The sequence below is a fragment of the Magnolia sinica genome, chromosome 9 (genome assembly GCF_029962835.1).
Source record: "Magnolia sinica isolate HGM2019 chromosome 9, MsV1, whole genome shotgun sequence".
Lineage (NCBI taxonomy): Eukaryota > Viridiplantae > Streptophyta > Magnoliopsida > Magnoliales > Magnoliaceae > Magnolia > Magnolia sinica.
The window spans coordinates 82,921,199-82,941,922 of NC_080581.1; the positions used below are offsets into that span (position 1 = coordinate 82,921,199).

The 20,724-nt window shown below is 40.4% G+C and overlaps 1 protein-coding gene across 1 annotated transcript; it reads right to left on the minus strand.

The window, feature by feature from the left end:
• Window positions 1-16,645: 16,645 nt before the first annotated feature.
• Window positions 16,646-19,702, minus strand: LOC131255256 (receptor-like protein 7). The gene is made up of 2 exons (XM_058255949.1): window positions 18,018-19,702; window positions 16,646-17,828 (listed from the first exon to the last, which is right to left on the minus strand). The coding sequence occupies exons 1-2, from the start codon at window positions 19,700-19,702 to the stop codon at window positions 16,646-16,648; spliced, it is 2,868 nt and encodes a 955-aa protein (XP_058111932.1).
• Between the last annotated feature and the right edge of the window lie 1,022 nt (window positions 19,703-20,724).

Below are 20,724 nucleotides of genomic sequence, written 5' to 3' on the forward strand. Positions count from 1 at the left end.
AGGATAGAGCCTTCAAACACATGAAGTGATTTCTTAGTTTTGATGGCCACAAGGACAGGAAGTGGGATCATCATTTAGAATGATTTCTTAGTGGTGAAAAACACTTAATGTGGTTCTGATCGAGGAACACTAATGCCATGTTTACAATGGGTATTCACATGGATGATAATACTAATACTCTGCCAACAAATCAAATAAATCCTTACAAAATATACTTTTACTAATGCTATACTTCTTCCTGTCTAACAAATATAAGAATAAGTAAAAGAGGCAATGGAATCTATGGAAGATGAAAGAGAGCCATGCATGCTTGTTGAAAGAATAGGAAACCTAAGCCATATCCGTATGTCTCCATATCTGTGCAATCAACAACAATTACAAATAGGGAGCAAACAAATGCCACAGAGCAGCCACTCCTCCAGCCACATTCCAACTATACTTTAGACCAAAATCGCTCTCTCGAATCTCGAAGGTGAAATCCCTAATCCTAAAAATTCTCAGATTCCCAAAATCCTAAAATCCCCACTGAATTTGTAAAATCAGAAGAACCCAAATTCAGGGTCCACATTCAAATTGGAAATCCACAAATTACTAAATTCCCAAATTCATAAATCAACATTGAGATTGGGAGAGATTGAGAGGGAGGGAGAAAGAGAAATACCTCGCGTTCGTGAATCTAATTCAATCGATCTTCATTGAGAGAGAAATGGAGGTCGTGATTGAGAGAGGAATGAAGGTGGTGCGTGGGTAGTGAGGGCCTTGGACCACCACTCGGCCAACGTCAGCCGTCCGAACGAGTCCCTCACGCAGTCGAGGATGGGCAGGGAGAGATAGAGAGAGAAGTGGGGAGAAGATAGAGAGAAAGGAGCGAGAGAATCTTCGGGCCTGTTTGTTAACTCTGCATTTCTACACTTAATGCGGAATCTTGCTTAATGGTGAACGCTGAATGTGGTCAGTGAATTTTTTATTAAACAACAATTTTTTATTTTCAAAATTACCCTTCCACAGCCCGTGGCTGGTGGTCGGTGCTTTGTAGGGCCACCATGATGTATGTGTTTTATCCATTCTGTTCATCCATTTTAAAAGATCAATTTAGGGATTTATTCCAAAAATTAGAGGGATATACATCTCAGGTGTACCACAACACATGAAAACAAAAGTGATTGGATATCCACCATAAAATCCTCCTAAGGCCTACTGTACAGTTTATTTGACATCTAATATGTTGATTAGGTCATACAGCCCAGATGAAGGGAAAAAACAAAAATCAGCTTGATCCAAAACTTTTATGCCCCTGAAATGTTTTTAATGTTCGACACTCATTCAACGCCGTTTCCTGTAATGTGGTCCACTTGAGATTAGGATATACCTCAAATTTTTTTTTCCTATATTATAAAATGATCTTTAAAAATAGATGGACGGAATGGATGAAACACGTACATCATGATGGAGCCCACATAGCACTGAAATGTCTGGGAGTAGCCAATCATTTTCGATAGACGCCGTGCGAAGACGGAGCGCCGATGCTCTGGGACGCGGATTTCCTGCGAAATCCTTTAGCGCGAAGTTCCTGCGCTTGAAACTTTGGTGGGTTCCACCGTGATTTTTTTTCAGAAATCCATTCTTTCCATCCGTTTTACAAGCTCATTTTAGGATACAGTACTCACGTAGCCCGTACTAAAGGAAAAGGTCGTTAAGGGAAATTTCCACCGTTGAAACCTCCCTAGGTTTCACAGTGATGTTTATATGCCATCCATACCGTTAATAACATCATTTGTGCTGGGATGAACTGAAATCACAAATAATAGCATGATTCAAAACTTTTTTGGCCCCATGAATATTTCAGCTGTGGACGTTCAATTATCACATTTTCAGCTCACTTAAGCATTAGATACTGTTCATTTTTGGCCTCATATCCTAAAATGGACTCAAAATATGGATGGACGGAGAGGATTTCTCACAAACATAACAGTGGGCCCCACCTGGGTTCCCAGTTAAGGAACTTCATGCGAAAGGCTTTCGCAGGAAATCGTGTCGGACGCTCCTCGCTCTCGGTTCAAAGGAGATCAAAGTTACATGGCCTTACAATGATGTATTTATTATATCCACACTGTTCATCAATTTTTTCAAGATTATTTTAGAGCATTAGCTAACAAATGAATCATATCCCCTTGACCGAAACTTCTGTGACCCCCAAAAGGTTTTCAATGGTAGACGTGCAATTCCCCACTTCTTTTTGAAGTGTGGTCCACTTTAATTTTGGATTTATCTTATTTTTCGGCTCAAGACCTATGACGAGCTCAAAAAATTTATGGGCGGCTTGGATATAACAAATACCTCATGATGGGACCCATAAAACTTGTTTACGTCAATACACTAGCTGACTAGCTATAGCTGGCGTGTGATACATCAACCAATCCGGAAAGGGATTGGCTACTCCCCCTGCCACCAGCCAATGGCTGGTAGTCGGTGCTATGTGGGCCCTAACATGATGTATTTGTTTCATCCATGTTGTCCATCTATTTTGCTAGATCATTTTATTGTATGAGACCAAAAATGAGGTATATCACGATCTCAAGTGGACCACGTTATAGGAAACAGTGTTGAATGAGCGTCTACCATTAAAAACTTTTTAGGGGCCATGCCTTAGGCCACGTTTGCTAAATCTAAAGTCTAAAGCCTGAATCTACAGTGTTGAATGAACCACATAATAGGAAATAAGATGTATCCAAAACTTAAATGGGCCACATGATAGGAAATAGTGGGGATTTTGTGACTATCATTGAAACATTTATATGGCCAGAAAAGTTTTGTATAGATTTAAGCTCACGATGTTTCACTTCATCTCAGTCACAATGACATTATAAACAGTTTGGATGGATTTTAAACATCAAGCTGGAGTCTAGGAATGTTTCAATGGTGGGCAATCCTTTTCCACTGTTTCATCTCATATGGCCAACTTGAGTTTTGGATACTCCTCGTTTTGGTTGAATGTCCTAAAATGAGCTCAAAAAATGAATGGACGTGTTGGATTTCTCACAAACATCACAGTGGGCCCCACCTAAAATCCTTGCGCTAGATCTTCATGCTACGTCCATATGCGATATTTACCGCGCTGGTAGGTGAGCCCACCTTCATGTTTGTGAGAAATCCACCTTGGGCCCCACAAGGAATTTATGTGTTTTTATAATGAATGATGATATTTTATCCAACATTTTAATTTTCTCTTCAGTACTTTAGTTTATTTGAATTAAATAGAATAATTTTATTCTCATTTAATAAAAAATAATTTCTTTATAATGTAAAACATTTCCAAATAGGAGATAGGGGCAGATGCGTCAAATTAATGTATTTCAGAAATTTCAAATGTTTGTTAACAAATAACTTGTTTCAAATTCAGTACCTAATTTTCAGACTTCATCCATAATTACCAAACAAGTTTTTTGGCTACAACTTTTATATTCAACCTTTATATTTCAAATCCAGGCTTCAGAATTCAGATTCAGGCTTTAGACTTTAGATTTAACAAACGGGGCCGAAGAATTGTATTTCCGCGTGGGTGCGAGAATGAAAAACGCAAGCAGGCTTTTTTTTTTTGGTCGACGCCGACTTGAGATGAATAGTCATGTTAGGGGCTCCGTGTGGCCCAGCATGATGTATGTCATTTATCTATGCCTTCCATTCAATTCAAAGAAATTTTTAGAGCTTTATCCCAAAAAAGAATGTAAATAGAAGACTCACATGGACCACACCACAAATTAACAAAAGGCATTTAATCTCCATTGTTTCCTATGGTGTGGTCGAGTTGACTTTTAAATTTACTACTTTTTCAAGCTAATGCATTAAAATGATCTGTCAAAATGGATGGACGGCTTAGATTAAACACAAAATTTGTGGTGGGCCCCATAGAACTTATAAGGGACCATTAATTCGTAACTTTGGCATGGTGGGGAGAGTTTTTTACTACGGATTAAATTGTAAAAAAGCTATGGTTTATATTCGTAGCTAAAATCTCTCATTATCCGTAACATTTAATCTTTCTCTCTCGATCTCTATCTCTTTTTTTTTTGGTTGTCAGTCTTGTGACTCCTGAACACATTCCGGGGCACTACATGGTAGCTTTTATCTTTCCTTCTATTAATACAATGCCAAACTTATATTTACGGAAATATATCCATGGCATAGTGCATGTTTGGAATTTTTTTTTGAGATTAGCAGTGCTGGATTTATTTAAATTTTACACCTAACTAATATTAAGCTCTTGTAACCCAAAGCACTTTGGGCCTACCATGATGCTCGTGGAACATCCACTCTGTCTATCAGTTTTTTCAGATCATTTTAAATGTAGCCCAAAAATGAGACAAAAAAACATCAAGCAGCCACACCACAAGAAATTAACAGTGGGGGATTGAATGCCTACCAGTGAAACCTTACTGAGTCCAAATCATTGTGTATTGTTATTCTGTAGGTCCAGGTCTGGCTGAGTCCAAATCATTGGTGTATTGGATGGACTGGCCTGTCCAAGGAAGCCCAGCCAGATCAGCTCAAAAGATGGGCCTGAAGCAATAGAAGCAGCCTGGTCCAAGGAAGTCCATCCTGACCAGTTCAAAAGGTGGGCCTGAAGCAACCCCAGACATTGCCTGTTGATAGCCCAATGTATGTGGCTGGAGAGTGTGGGATAGAAACTCCGCGTGTTGTGATTATCGAGGGAATCTCTACAATATGTCCCATCAATCAATGTCAAGTACAAGCCTTACCCCAAGTACAACAACCCATCCCTACTTTTTTCAAAAGTCCACTCTCTCTCCACCTCACCATTCCCCTTTACACAATTTCAACCACAACCATACCTTTTTTACAAATTTTCAACCCAACCCATACCCTTCCTTACATCACCCCATCCATATTATTCCCATCACCTCACTCCCTCTCTCTCATTTCTCAAATCTCTCAAGCAACCCAAAAATCCAACGTCCAAGCACTCTCTCTCAACTCCAAGTGTGGCCCACGCTCTCATCTCTCATCTTAACCATTCATCTTTCATCAACCTCCATTAAAAGTGAAGGTAAGGAGCTAAGGAGTCTAAGGGTGCAAGGAGAAGGCCAATAAGGTGGGTGATCCACCGTTAATTTTAAATTTTAGGGTCCACTTGTTGTGGGACCCACTTGATGTATGTGTTGTATCAATGGAGGGCCCATAGTGGTAGGGTCCCTCCTCTCCATCACCGTCCCTCTTGTTTCTTTCTCTCTCTCTCTTTCCATTGTGATGGTGTGGATCCCATCAAAATGTGTGATATCTACTCCGTTCATCCACATCAGACGGTGTGGCCCACCCTATTGAAGGTGAAGATCTACACCATCCACTATTAAAATGGACCCAATGCCCTTCTTGTTATATATTATATTTTATATAATATATATGATATATAATATAATATATAATATAAGATATATATATATATATTATATGTATATACATGTAGGAGGGCCACGTACATGTGGGACCCACCATGATGTTGTGTCTATCCCAGCCGTCCAGCGTCTCTGGACGCTGGACGTGAGGCAGGGGTAGTTAACGTGGAGTGCATGTATTGATATGGGTGTGTACTAACAAAAAAATTACTTTTAAGGTGGGTTACTCATGTAAGCCCCACCTTGATGTATGTATACAATCCAAGCCATCCATCCTCTTCCTCAAATCATTTTAGGCGTTGAACCGAAAAATGAGGGAAGTAGCGGTGTTACCATTAAAATCCACCCTGACCCTTCTATTTGCCAAAAACGGGCCGCATATTGGACTCTTTTGGTCGGTCTTGGACCAAGGAATCCAATGGCTGAGGTGGATCTTGCTGATGTGGACCCCACCTACTAAAAACCACTGAAAAAAAAATCAGATAGCAGCAGCCACTGCTGTAAGTGCACACAGCAGGCGCTGCCTGCATGACAGACGGGCGGACGGGCTGGGGCTCACGGCCCCAGCTGTGGGCCCCACCGTGATGCGTTTCGAACATCTACTCCATGCATTTGATAGGTCCCCTCGGACCAGATGACCACCCCAAAAATCAGCTGTATACAGAACTCAGGTGGGCCACACCATTTAAAATCATGTGAAGACATGCCTAAACATATAAAAACACTTGGTGGGGCCTACCTGAAATTTGGATGTGGCTGAAACTTTGTCTGAACCCTCAGTTAAGTGGGACACACATAATGGGTGGATTGGATTGGCGAACCACATTACAGTGGACCCCTGACCGTGACCCTATGAATAATTTAGGTGGCAAATAAACATCCCAGTGGGCCCCCGTTTTCCCAGGTCCACGTGACCTTTTAAACAGGTTGGATGTCAAATAAATATCACGATGGGCCCCATGTATACGTTGGATGGCAATACATATCACGGTGGGCCTAGGGCCACGTGACCATATGAACAGATTTGATGGAAAATAAACATTATAGTGGGCCCATTTTGGATGGAAAATAAACACTACAGTGGGCCCAGGTTGGGTGGAAAATAGACATTACAGTGGGCCTAGGCTGGGTGGAAAATAACGTTAAGGTGGGCCCACATGGGACCCACTGATGTATGTGTTATAATCCACACCTTCCATAGTGTGGGCCCCACCATTAGGTATGTACCTCATCTTTGCCGTCCATCCTTCCCATATGGAATCCGCTGTGATACATGTGTTGCATTCAAATTGTCCAATCATTTTTAAAGGATCATCTTTAAGACTTGAGACAAAAATAAGATAGATCTATTTATCATGTGGACCACGAAGCATGGCGAGGATTGAACGGCTACCATTAAAATCCCTTGAGACCTTATGATCAGATTGAATGGGAAATAAATGTTATGGCGAGCCTAGGAAATTTTAATGGTGGGAATCATTATCACCACTTAGATTTGGGTTGGCCCATTTACCATGTTTATGGCCAGGTTATGAGGCCCATTGTGACGCATGCAAGGCCCATGGGTTATGGCCATTACAGTTTATGTAAGGCCCAATTGGCGCAGCCTATTCGATATACATATATAAGGCCCATTGAGTCCCACCTTGATATAGATATGGGGCTCATGCTATGTAACCCATTTGATGTATTTGGATCCTTGGGTCGAGGCCCAATAGGATGTACAAAAGGCTTATTGCAATGTGTAATTCATGGCAGACCGTGCCTTGGGAGCAATGTTGGTTTGATGTCCACATTGTAAGGAGAATGTTGGTTAAATGTCCGCATTACGACTCTCCCTAAGGCCCATTAATAGGCCCATACCTATAGCATATAGGCCGTCTAGGCCTATCTTCGTTTTGATCAAAGCCCATCACCACATAACATGTATAGCATAGATCCATGATTCATGATCATACGCATCATATATATGCCTGATATGAGAAGTGATTGATCATAGCATATGCCTTTGGGCAGATCGTTTATGGGCTCCCTGATAAGCGGAGTCGCCCCACATGAGCGCTCGGTACGCGCAGGATTGTTGCATGTTTGGTAGGGTGATTCATACACTTGCATTTGTGTGATCATGATTATTGTATGCCCTAGCAACATCAGGGCCATAGCCTCCACAGACACATCGTGGGTGGCTGGGTTGGATACCAAAAATGTTTGGTTCTAGCATACAGGTGCCATAGATGTCCTTGGGTGAAAATCTCTAAACCTGATGGTACCAGAGGATGACTCCAACGTCGACATCGAGTGGATATATGAGCGCACGAGGGCCGAATACCAGGAGGCCGCATCTCCCACTGTGTCGTGGTCGGTTGGAAAGGGGTGTGACCTTACTCACTCGAGGGTAGGGGCAATACTTAGGGAGTTTGACTAGCTCGTGAATGGGTCCATATCGATGTGCCGATTGGCCAGGATAGTGAGGTTTCTTACGCTCACTTGGTGGCGGCTAGGAGAGCGGCAGTGTCATTTGGAGTGTATTGAACCCTGATGATTATCCAAAGAGTACTGATATATGATGAGGATTAGCATGCTTGAGTCGCATCTCGCATCGCATGGCGTTTTATGGCCGATAGCATTCATATCTTGCACCGCATAGCCTGGTATGTGATTACATCCATGTACTCATCACCATGATTCCACATTACTCGATCTTACATTTTGAGCATGCTTATATTGCTCACACACTTACACCACCCTTTAAGCTTTGTATAAGCTTATGCACGATTGATGGGTGCAGGAGACGCCAGGACGCGGTTTAGATTTTTAGGATTTTGATTATGAAATTTTTATTTGCATTATCTTGTATTTCCTTTCGGACGCATTGTACTTAAAAGTTTTTCATTATAATGGATTTTGTGATGGTGTTCTTGTGGTTATTGGTGGGTTATGCTTGTGGTTATGCTCATTATGAACCGATCGATGATTATAAATCCTCCTTATAGTATCCCAGGATCGGAACCTGGCATATAAGTGTCGGGATCCGAGAATGGGGTTCTACGGAGGCTTCGGCCCGGATTCGGTGATCGAAATTTTGTGAGCCCGGTTTTCGAGTTCGGGCCGTAAGAGAAACTGATTTTAAGCAAAAGGTAACAAGAGGAATTCCCAAGCTAGAGGTGTTCTACATCATCACAAAATCTAGATTTCCTAAATGTACAAGTAATCTTCAACAGAAACATTCAAATCAGTTGCATTATTTTAATATTTTTTCCTGTTTACTATTATTATTTTGGGCGAAGGTGGTTCAATGCCACCAACCTTGAATACAAAAGAGGTTTGGACCAAAGAGAAGAAAAGAAAAGTAAAGAAAGGACCAAAGCTTCATGAGAGCTTCAAATTTACAATTCCTTCCTTTCTTTGCTTTTTCAAAGAAAGTGGGAGCATACACCACCTGCCATTGTATCTATAAAACTGAAATAAACACTTAAGCTAGGGAGGACGGGAACCTATAGTAGAACATGTTCTATATAATGTAATGTAAGGACACAACGAAAAAACCAGGGTCTCCAACGAAAGAACAGGGCAAGCATGATATGAAACCCTGCTCTTGGAAATGCACTGTAGTTCCTTTCCAGTGCATTATTTCCCAACAAAAATCTGATAACCACTCAATTTTCATTATCAATAGATAAATTATAAGTACCCTGAAGAATCACCTCTATATGCAAATGTAATTTTAGTTTAAACCCAAAGTAAAATTAGATTTCATGTTTCTGTACACTACATGAGGTAACTTGGATTTTAACATGAGGTTCTCTCACAAACAATTACCTCTTGAAAGCAATCTTAAAAATGGAGTCCACTGATGTCACAAAGGTCATTTGCATCATTGTATAGCAAAAAAAAATGGAGAAGTTGTGAGATCTTACTTTGTTGTTATGTAAGATATAAGCCTCTTGAGTAAAGGATAGCCATGACTCCTCGGATTTTATATAACATAAGAAAATTGTAGTTTCAGTCGTCGGGTGTCAATCTAAAGAAGATTATAAGGATAGAGCCATCAAACACATGAATTTATTTCTTAGTTTTGATGGCCACAAGGACAGGAAGTGGGATCAATCATTTAGAATGATTTCATAGTGGTGAAAAACACATAATGGGCCCCACTACCTAGATGATTCTGATTGAGGAACACTAATGCCATGTTTACAATGGGTATTCGCATGGATGATAATACTAATACTCTACCAACAGATCAAATAAATCCTTTCAAAATATACTTTTACTAATGATATACTTCTTCCTGTCTAACAAATATAAGAATAAGTAAAAGAGGCAATAGAATCTATGGAAGATGAAAGAGAGCCCTGCATGCATGTTGAAAGAATAGGAAACCTAAGCCATATCTGTATGTCTCCATATCTGTGCAATCAACAACAATTACAAACAGGGAGCAAACAAATGCCACAAAGCAGCCACTCCTCCAGCCCCATTCTAACTATACTTGAGACCAAAATTGCTCTCTCGAATCTGGAAGGTGAAATCCCTAATTCTAAAATTTCTCAGATTCCCAAAATCCTAAAATCCCCAAATCCCCATTTTGTAAAATGAGAAAAATCCAAATTCAGTGTCCACATTCAAATCTGTAAGCCCTAAAATCTCCGAATCCCTAAACGAGGGTCCACATTCGAATTGAAAATCCACAAATTACTAAATCCCCAAATTCATAAATCAACACTGAGAGAGAGAGAGAGAGAGAGAGAGAGAGTACCTCGCGTTTGTGAATCTAATTCAATCGAGCATCAGAGAGAGAAATGGAGGTCGTGATCGAGAGAGGAATGAAGGCCGTGCGTGGGTAGGGAGGGCCTTGGACCACCACTCGGCCAACGTCAGCCGTCCGAACGAGTCCCTCATGCAGTCGAGGATGGGCAGGGAGAGAGAGACAAGTGGAGAGAAGATAGAGAGAAAAGAAGCGAGAGAATCTTCGGGCCTGTTTGTTAACTCTGCATTTCTACACTTAATGCGGAATCTTGCTTAATGGTGAACGCTGAATGTGGTCAGTGAATTTTTTATTAAACAACAATTTTTTATTTTCAAAATTACCCTTCCACAGCCCGTGGCTGGTGGTCGGTGCTTTGTAGGGCCACCATGATGTATGTGTTTTATCCATTCTGTTCATCCATTTTAAAAGATCAATTTAGGGATTTATTCCAAAAATTAGAGGGATATACATCTCAGGTGTACCACAACACATGAAAACAAAAGTGATTGGATATCCACCATAAAATCCTCCTAAGGCCTACTGTACAGTTTATTTGACATCTAATATGTTGATTAGGTCATACAGCCCAGATGAAGGGAAAAAACAAAAATCAGCTTGATCCAAAACTTTTATGCCCCTGAAATGTTTTTAATGTTCGACACTCATTCAACGCCGTTTCCTGTAATGTGGTCCACTTGAGATTAGGATATACCTCAAATTTTTTTTTCCTATATTATAAAATGATCTTTAAAAATAGATGGACGGAATGGATGAAACACGTACATCATGATGGAGCCCACATAGCACTGAAATGTCTGGGAGTAGCCAATCATTTTCGATAGACGCCGTGCGAAGACGGAGCGCCGATGCTCTGGGACGCGGATTTCCTGCGAAATCCTTTAGCGCGAAGTTCCTGCGCTTGAAACTTTGGTGGGTTCCACCGTGATTTTTTTTCAGAAATCCATTCTTTCCATCCGTTTTACAAGCTCATTTTAGGATACAGTACTCACGTAGCCCGTACTAAAGGAAAAGGTCGTTAAGGGAAATTTCCACCGTTGAAACCTCCCTAGGTTTCACAGTGATGTTTATATGCCATCCATACCGTTAATAACATCATTTGTGCTGGGATGAACTGAAATCACAAATAATAGCATGATTCAAAACTTTTTTGGCCCCATGAATATTTCAGCTGTGGACGTTCAATTATCACATTTTCAGCTCACTTAAGCATTAGATACTGTTCATTTTTGGCCTCATATCCTAAAATGGACTCAAAATATGGATGGACGGAGAGGATTTCTCACAAACATAACAGTGGGCCCCACCTGGGTTCCCAGTTAAGGAACTTCATGCGAAAGGCTTTCGCAGGAAATCGTGTCGGACGCTCCTCGCTCTCGGTTCAAAGGAGATCAAAGTTACATGGCCTTACAATGATGTATTTATTATATCCACACTGTTCATCAATTTTTTCAAGATTATTTTAGAGCATTAGCTAACAAATGAATCATATCCCCTTGACCGAAACTTCTGTGACCCCCAAAAGGTTTTCAATGGTAGACGTGCAATTCCCCACTTCTTTTTGAAGTGTGGTCCACTTTAATTTTGGATTTATCTTATTTTTCGGCTCAAGACCTATGACGAGCTCAAAAAATTTATGGGCGGCTTGGATATAACAAATACCTCATGATGGGACCCATAAAACTTGTTTACGTCAATACACTAGCTGACTAGCTATAGCTGGCGTGTGATACATCAACCAATCCGGAAAGGGATTGGCTACTCCCCCTGCCACCAGCCAATGGCTGGTAGTCGGTGCTATGTGGGCCCTAACATGATGTATTTGTTTCATCCATGTTGTCCATCTATTTTGCTAGATCATTTTATTGTATGAGACCAAAAATGAGGTATATCACGATCTCAAGTGGACCACGTTATAGGAAACAGTGTTGAATGAGCGTCTACCATTAAAAACTTTTTAGGGGCCATGCCTTAGGCCACGTTTGCTAAATCTAAAGTCTAAAGCCTGAATCTACAGTGTTGAATGAACCACATAATAGGAAATAAGATGTATCCAAAACTTAAATGGGCCACATGATAGGAAATAGTGGGGATTTTGTGACTATCATTGAAACATTTATATGGCCAGAAAAGTTTTGTATAGATTTAAGCTCACGATGTTTCACTTCATCTCAGTCACAATGACCTTATAAATAGTTTGGATGGAATTTAAACATCAAGGTGGAGTCTAGGAATGTTTCAACGGTAGGCATTCCTTTTCCCACTATTTCATCTCGTATCGTATGGCCTACTTGAGTTTTGGATACTCCTCATTTTGGTTGAATGTCCTAAAATGAGCTCGAAAAATGGATGGACGTGTTGGATTTCTCACAAACATCACAGTGGGCCCCACCCAAAATCCTTGTGCTAGAACTTCATGCTACGTCCATATGCGATATTTACCGCGCTGGTAGGTGAGCCCACCTTCATGTTTGTGAGAAATCCACCTTGGGCCCCACAAGGAATTTATGTGTTTTTATAATGAATGATGATATTTTATCCAACATTTTAATTTTCTCTTCAGTACTTTAGTTTATTTGAATTAAATAGAATAATTTTATTCTCATTTAATAAAAATAATTTCTTTATAATGTAAAACATTTCCAACTAGGAGATAGGGGCAAATGCATCAGATTAATGTAATTCGGACATTTCATATGTTTGTTAACAAACAGGTTATTTCAAATTCAGTACCTAATACTCACTTCATCCAAAATTGCCAAACAGATTCAGAATTCAGACTTCAGATTTCAGATTTAACAAACGGGGCCTTAAGAATTCAGATTCAGGCTTTAGACTTTAGATTTAACAAACGGGGCCGAAGAATTGTATTTCCGCGTGGGTGCGAGAATGAAAAACGCAAGCAGGCTTTTTTTTTTTGGTCGACGCCGACTTGAGATGAATAGTCATGTTAGGGGCTCCGTGTGGCCCAGCATGATGTATGTCATTTATCTATGCCTTCCATTCAATTCAAAGAAATTTTTAGAGCTTTATCCCAAAAAAGAATGTAAATAGAAGACTCACATGGACCACACCACAAATTAACAAAAGGCATTTAATCTCCATTGTTTCCTATGGTGTGGTCGAGTTGACTTTTAAATTTACTACTTTTTCAAGCTAATGCATTAAAATGATCTGTCAAAATGGATGGACGGCTTAGATTAAACACAAAATTTGTGGTGGGCCCCATAGAACTTATAAGGGACCATTAATTCGTAACTTTGGCATGGTGGGGAGAGTTTTTTACTACGGATTAAATTGTAAAAAAGCTATGGTTTATATTCGTAGCTAAAATCTCTCATTATCCGTAACATTTAATCTTTCTCTCTCGATCTCTATCTCTTTTTTTTTTGGTTGTCAGTCTTGTGACTTCTGAATACATTGGTGGGGCAATACATGGTATCTGTTACCTTTCCTTCTATTAATACAGTGCCAAACTTATATTTACGAAACGATGTCCATGGCTTAGTGCATGATTGAAAATTTTTTTCGAGATTAGCAATGCTGGATTTATTTAAATTTTACACCTAACTACGTTTAAGCTCTTGTAACCCAGAGCACTTTTGGCCCCACCATGATGTTCGTGTAACATCCACTCTGTCTATCAGTTTTGTCAGATCATTTTTGGATGTTGGCCAAAAATGAGACAAATAAATCTCAAGTGGCCACACCACAAGAAACAGTGGGGAATTGAATGCCTACAAGTGAAACCTTACTGAGTCCAAATCGTTGTGTATTGTTATTCTGTAGGTCCAGGTCTGGCTGAGTCCAAATCATTGGTGTATTGGATGGACTGGCCTGTCCAAGGAAGCGCAGCCAGATCAGCTCAAAAGATGGGCCTGAAGCAATAGAAGCAGCCTGGTCCAGGGAAGTCCATCCTGACCAGTTCAAAAGGTGGGCCTGAAGCAACCCCAGACATTGCCTGTTGATAGCCCAATGTATGTGGCTGGAAAGTGTGGGATGGTAATGGGCTGGCCTTGGGTTTCATTTCACCGTCAGGTTCAGGCCAAGGGTGATTTTGTCATATGGCCATTTAATGAAAACTTTCAGATGGTGCACAAGCTGATGTCGTTAATTTATATCACCAAGCCGATGTCGGCTAAGGCCGTTCCCCTCCCCCAGCTGGAAAATACCAACCACGAGAATCAGTTGTTGTATTTCCTGGAGGCACTGGAGTTGTATGGCCCGTCGCATCTCAAGGGATATTGACCAAGGTGTAACGGTTTGTGAATTCTAGCTTGGGTTCAGAAAGTCCGCTGTTTCAGGAAGTGATTTGCATGAAGAAAATGACCCAATTTGTCTACTTGCAGAGTGGAGACATTGTGTGAAATGATTGAAGCTGAATTCTGTAATTTTGGTTGTTAAGAGGTCGAAGAAAAGGATTTATTTGCTTAAGAAATTGGGATCTGGGACTTCATTTACAATTCTCAACACACTCATTTTTAAGCTTCTAGAGTGATATTCTTTCTGATTCCAGACTAGTTTTTTTCTCCGTTGAGAGAGGAATTTGAAATGGTAGCCAAACAGAAGATTGTGGAGTGTGTCTGAGCTTAATTCCATAATTTCCCTGTATCCGTATGGCTGAGAAAAGACAGGCAGGGGTGGCAGGGCATTGATGTGTTGATGGTTGTGAAGACTTTTGAACCCAAGACCATGGCATTGGTATGAACAGCTGACTTATAACAAAGGATTCAGCGTGATGGCATGATTTTCGTTCTCAAGATTGATAGAGAAATTTCTTTGGTTGTTTCTCAATGGAGCATTGTTCTTCGTATGTAATTTATGTAAAATTTGGAATTACATTGCTCCAAATCTCAATCAAGAAACGGTTTAGTTTCCGTTGAATCAGAACTGTAACATCACAATGTATTGAAATTAATGCAATTTTTTTCTTTGTCAATTGATAAGTAGGCCTTTTCCTTTTGCTGGTGAGCTGGTCTTTGGTGGATCAGGTTAAGCTTATTGTGTCCTAGAAATATCAACCTGATACAATTTTTATGGCTCCCAGGAAGTTCATAATGGTGGGCATTCAATCACCACTGTTTCCTATAATGTGGACCACCTGATACTTGTACTTGCCTAACTTTTGGTCTCATGTGGTAGAATGAGCCGGAAAAATGGATAAACCACAAGGATAAAACATTTACATCATGGCGGGGCCATGTTGCTTTTCCAACGGCGAGTCACAAGGATTAGGTGTTACCTGGGTAACACATTAGTGGTTGTTACCCTGATCGTGGGGTAGACCTTGATGAATGTATTATATATCCACGCATTCATTCCTTCTCCCCGATCATATATGACGTGGTACCAAAACTTAGTCAGATCCAAATCTCAAGTGAGCCACACTACTGGAAATAATATATGTTGATTGAATGCTACCATTAAAAATTCCCTAGGGCCCAACGTAATTTTTATTTGCCATCCAACCTGTTGATAAGGTCAAAGGGGCCTGATTGAAGGGAAAATACATAAGATCAGCTTCATCCAAAACTTTTATGGCCTACAATAAAGTTTTAATGGTCAATCACCACAGTTTCCAGTGGTGTGGTTCACCTGAAATTTGGATCTGAGTAACACACACCAACGGTCTTATTGGGTAAGACGTAATCTGCTCCGGCATCCCACAAGGTCACCATACATATTGTGGTAGCAGCGTGAACACCCAATCTAAGTCCTGGAAATACCTTCATCTGTGATCCACCTTAATTAGTAATCTCTAAAATAGAGTCTAGTGTATTATTATTGGATGCATTGGGCCTCAACCTTTCGACTTTGGTTCATGTTTCAATGGTTTGATACATGTGCTTCAGCTATTGTGCAAAAAGATAAAAATTCTGATAAGTACGTAGGTGCCATTGACAATATGCAGGTTACTCGAAAATTGCATAACTCAAACTAAACTGTTTAAATTATAGTTTTCAATTAGATGGACGGCCACCAACAAAAATCTAAGCTTATCTGATAGATGGACCCTATCAAGTTTGACCCCATGAGTCACCCAGACGGTTCACCAATGACTCAGTTATGTCATGTATTGACTAGAGATCAGGTCACAACTTGAACAACCGTGGTGCCAATAATATAAGGCTCAAGTAGTGGAAATTGAATAATTAATACTCTGTTTAGCAAAATAACAAAACTAATTAAATGAAAGCCACAGGTATGAAATACAAATCTATCAATATATAGATATATTTTTTTTTTTTCCAGAAAGGTGGGAGCACACCACCTGTAACTTTGTTGATTTGATAAAAATGTGTACAAACATGCAGGTGGGCTCCACAAAAAGGGGACAGGCCTCGCATATTATATAGCCATCAACATATACTTGAATACATCATATACAAAAATATAAATATCATCCTTCTTCTCTTATGCTTCTATTCCCTTGAGTTCTTTGGCTCTTCTCCTAGCTCCAATCCTCTCAGTATTGATGCATTAGAATGAATGCCTCACATGGAAAAATCAACACCAGCACTTTATCAATAAATATAGTGAATTCTTTCATTCCATTTGTCCAAAGTGCAAGAGTCCAAAAAAGGATTCCCATTCCCACTCCATATCCAACTCCAAAGCCAATCCACATGGATCTCCAGTCATATTTGCTTTCCAATTGTGCCAATGGTGGTGATGCAGGTGCCTCAACGTGTTCACATTTCTTTGACAGTGGAGTGCCACATAATCCCGAGTTCCCAAGAAAAGATTTATTCATGAATGTATTGAATTGCTGACCTTGTGGTATGCTTCCAGTGAGGAGATTTTGCGAAAGGTCCAACACAGCAAGGAAGTTTAGCTTTGTCAGCTCCCAAGGAATCTCTCCGAACATACTATTATGAGATAAATCCAATGATTCAAGAGCTTTAATGTTTCCAAGTGATGCTGGAATTCGGCCTGTGAAATGGTTATAGGACGTATTAAGCACAACCAATGACTTTAAACTCCCAACCGATTCTGGAATGTCCCCATGAAATTGGTTATTTGAGAGATCCACTACGGTAAAGGCAATAAGGATCTTTACCAGCTCCATTTCTAGCCCTTTACTCGCTATAGTCACTTTATCTTGATAATAGTATCCATCGGCAAATGTTTTGCTAAGAAATTGAGATTGAGATTTGGTCTCCATCATTGCTTTCCAACTCCTAAACATATTTGATGACAACTTACCTGTGAAGCTATTGTTAGAGAGATCAAAGATTTGTAATAGTGGAAATGTACTATTTGCTTGGGGTTGCCCAATGGTGCCATGAAATTTGTTGGATCCCAAGATGAGAATGTGCAACTGGGATAAATTTTCTATCCAGAAAGGGAAGGTGTCATGTATTTGATTGTTTCCAAAGTTTAACACCTCTAGCTTCTTGCACCTGGCCAAAGAACTTGGCACCTGTCCTTCCAATTGATTTCCATTGAGATCAAGTGTCTTTAGAGTACACTCCTCTTTGAATGTTTGAAGCAACGGGCCATGAAATGCATTTCCTCCAAGATTCAACACAATGAGGGTATCACTGATTTGACCCAAACATGGTGGAATAGAACCACTGAAGCGGTTGTGAGACAGGTCGAGGACTTGTAAGTAAGTGCAATTGCAAATAAGTGAGGGAACTTCTCCACTAAAATGATTGTTTAAAAGTGAAAAAAAAATAGAAAATAGAGGAGGGATGGGAATTGAGCCTTTTAGCTTATTAAAGCTTAGGTCAAGATATTGTAACGAGCTTAAAGAATGATAGAGAAATGGTTGCTCTAATCCCTCTAGAGCATTGTGAGAAAGATTCAAATAAAATAAAGAAATGTTTCCCAACTTCCATAGCGAGTTTGGTATTTCACCACTGAAATTGTTTGACGAAAGATGGAGTCTCACAAGCATGGGGAGTTCAAAGATTGACTTTGGAATAGGCCCATTCAACTTGTTGTTATCCAAGTTGATTGTCATTAGCAGAGAAGAGAATGGGTGGTGGAATTGGCCAAGTTGACCACTAAATTGGTTATCCTGGAGATACAGCATTTGTAATGATGGGAGTGAAAGCAATGACGAAGGAATGGTCCCACTGAGTGAATTGTTTGAAAAGTCGAGATCTGTACAATTATGAAGTGCGTTTCCATACAAAGAAGGGATTGTGCCGCTGAAATTATTGGAGTAAAGTCTGAGCTCTGTAAGCATTGTGAGTTGAAAGATTGACCTTGGAATGGGCCCCTCCAACTTGTTTTCATACAAGTTGATGATCTCAAGTACTGAAGAGGATGTGTTTTGGAACTCCCCAAGCTCACCACTAAATTGGTTTACTTGGAGATAAAGCCCTCTTAGTGATTGGAGTGAAAATAATGATGATGGGATAGGACCACTGAAACCATTGGATGAAAGATCCAAATAAATGAGGTTGCTTAGGTTGGCAAGAGTGAATGGCAATGGTCCGCTGAAACCACTGGATGAAAGATGCAAACCAACGAGGTTGCTGAGGTTGCCAAAAGACGATGGCAATGGTCCGCTGAAATCATTGAATGAAAGATCCAAATACACGAGTTTCTCGAGCTTCACACCCAGGGTGTGTAGGTTTGGCAGCCTGAAAATACTCTCCGGAAATTCGCCATGCAAACTACAACTTCTGAGGCGCAGTGAAGTTAAAGAAGAAAAGTTCCCTATGAAGTTAGGTACCATCGAAGAGAGATTGTTTCCGGTGAGGTCAAGTTCAGATAGGAAATGGAGTTTGGAAAGGGAAGGATGGATGGGGCCTGAAAGACCACATTCTCTCAAGCTCAACTTGCGGAGAAGAGGGAGTCCCGAGGATAAGGCCAAGCCCCACTCGCTACCCTGAACTGAGATGTTTGCCCAACTGAGATGGAGTTCTCTCAGACTGGACAGATTTTGGACGAATGCTCCGATGCTTGAGTTTTCGAGTTTCAGGTATTCAATATACAAACCATTGAAATATTCATTGTAAGATAGATCGAGGGACACCAAAGTGGTCAAGCGGGAGATTTCCAGCGGGATTTGGCCATAAAAATTTGAAGAAGCGAGGTTGAGATGGGTCAAACTGGTGAGCTGCTCAAACCCAGATGGGATTGGAGAGGGATCAAACTCATTGGAAGCGAGGTTCAGCTTCTGCAGGCTCTGAAGACGAAAGAGGCTTACAAAATCAATCCGACCGTAGATACGGAGCTTGCTGAGGTCGAGATTGGTCACATGACCAGTGGCACCATTGCACGTGATGCCTTCCCAAGAACAGCAATCCCTGTTTTTAGGATTCCAAGAGGGGAGTCCGGTCTTGCTGTACCTAGCAGAGAAATTAAAGCCCTGTTTCAGGTGGAGCAAAGCATAGAAGTGATCTTCAATGCATTGGTGTTGTGTTGACAAGGCCTCACTGTTACTGACACTGGAAAAGACAAAAGAGGAAGAGAAAAGGAGGGAAGAGAGTAAGAGAAACCTAGGAATAGAGAAGATGGGAAGTGGAAAGGCTTTATTAGGAAGAGAGAGGAGGAGGCGATCCATTTGCTTTGGTTGGGAGGATTTGAAATGGTGTACGAAGAGAATAGCTGGGGAGGCATTATATAGGCGAGGGAGAAGGCTTTCCACTTCGTTGGCCAATAAAAAGACCGATACGTGCGAGAGATGAGGACCACTCATCACGCAGTCAAGTACCGTTGCTTACTTCTTTTTTTTTTTCCCTTCGTTCTTTATTGTTATTATTATTAGTTTTTTTATGTTTTGCTTTTTATTTCGTTTTTTTTGTTCAATGATCCATCCAGGCCTTCTGCGATGGGCTCCACCACTGATGAAATCATGTTATCTAACAAGGCCCATTCTTGGGGTCATCCAATCTGTGAACCAGATAACTGTTTACTAATGTTTCAGCCTTTTCAGCCCTCGATATGGATGATTTGGGCCCTTTACTTTATGTGCCATATTTTGTCAATTTGTACTGTCTATCCTAACCAATGATTGGGCTCTTTACTTTATGTGTCATATTTTCTCAATTGGTACTGTTTATCCAACACTATGTTTGGTCCACTGTGACATTTGTCGGAAATCCATTCCATCCATCCATTTTGGAATTTTATGTTAAGACATGAGACAAAAAATTAGATGGATCTAAAACTTAAATGGATCACACAACTGGAAACATTGGAATGGGTTGCCTAAGTTCTAACCTTTTTAGGCTCCACTTTAATGTTTTTATGCAATCCAAACTATTAATAAAGTGACCCAAATGTTCATAAAGTCTTTAAATGAACTAAAAAATAAAATAAAAATATTAGCATGATCCAAAGCTTCTACAGCCCCATGAGTGCTTCAACTGGAGGTGTGTGACCCCCACTATTTTCTGTCGTGTGGCCCACTTGAGCTTTGGATCTACCTCATTTTTAGGCGTATGTCATGAAATGATTTGGAAAAATATATGAACGGTGTGGATATCTCATAAACATCATAGTGCCCACCATAAAATTTACCCCATCCAAATCCCTCTTGCCCATCGTAGCTTCCCTCCAGGCAAAGGGCGAGTCAGGTTTTTT

Coding starts and splice junctions, on each gene's coding strand:
- LOC131255256 (XM_058255949.1), bottom strand. CDS start 19,702: ATGGATCGCCTCCTCCTCTCTCTTCCTAATAAAGCCTTTCCACTTCCC. Junction 17,829..18,017: donor ATACCAAACTCGCTATGGAA/GTTGGGAAACAT, acceptor CAATCATTTTAG/TGGAGAAGTTCCCTCACTTA.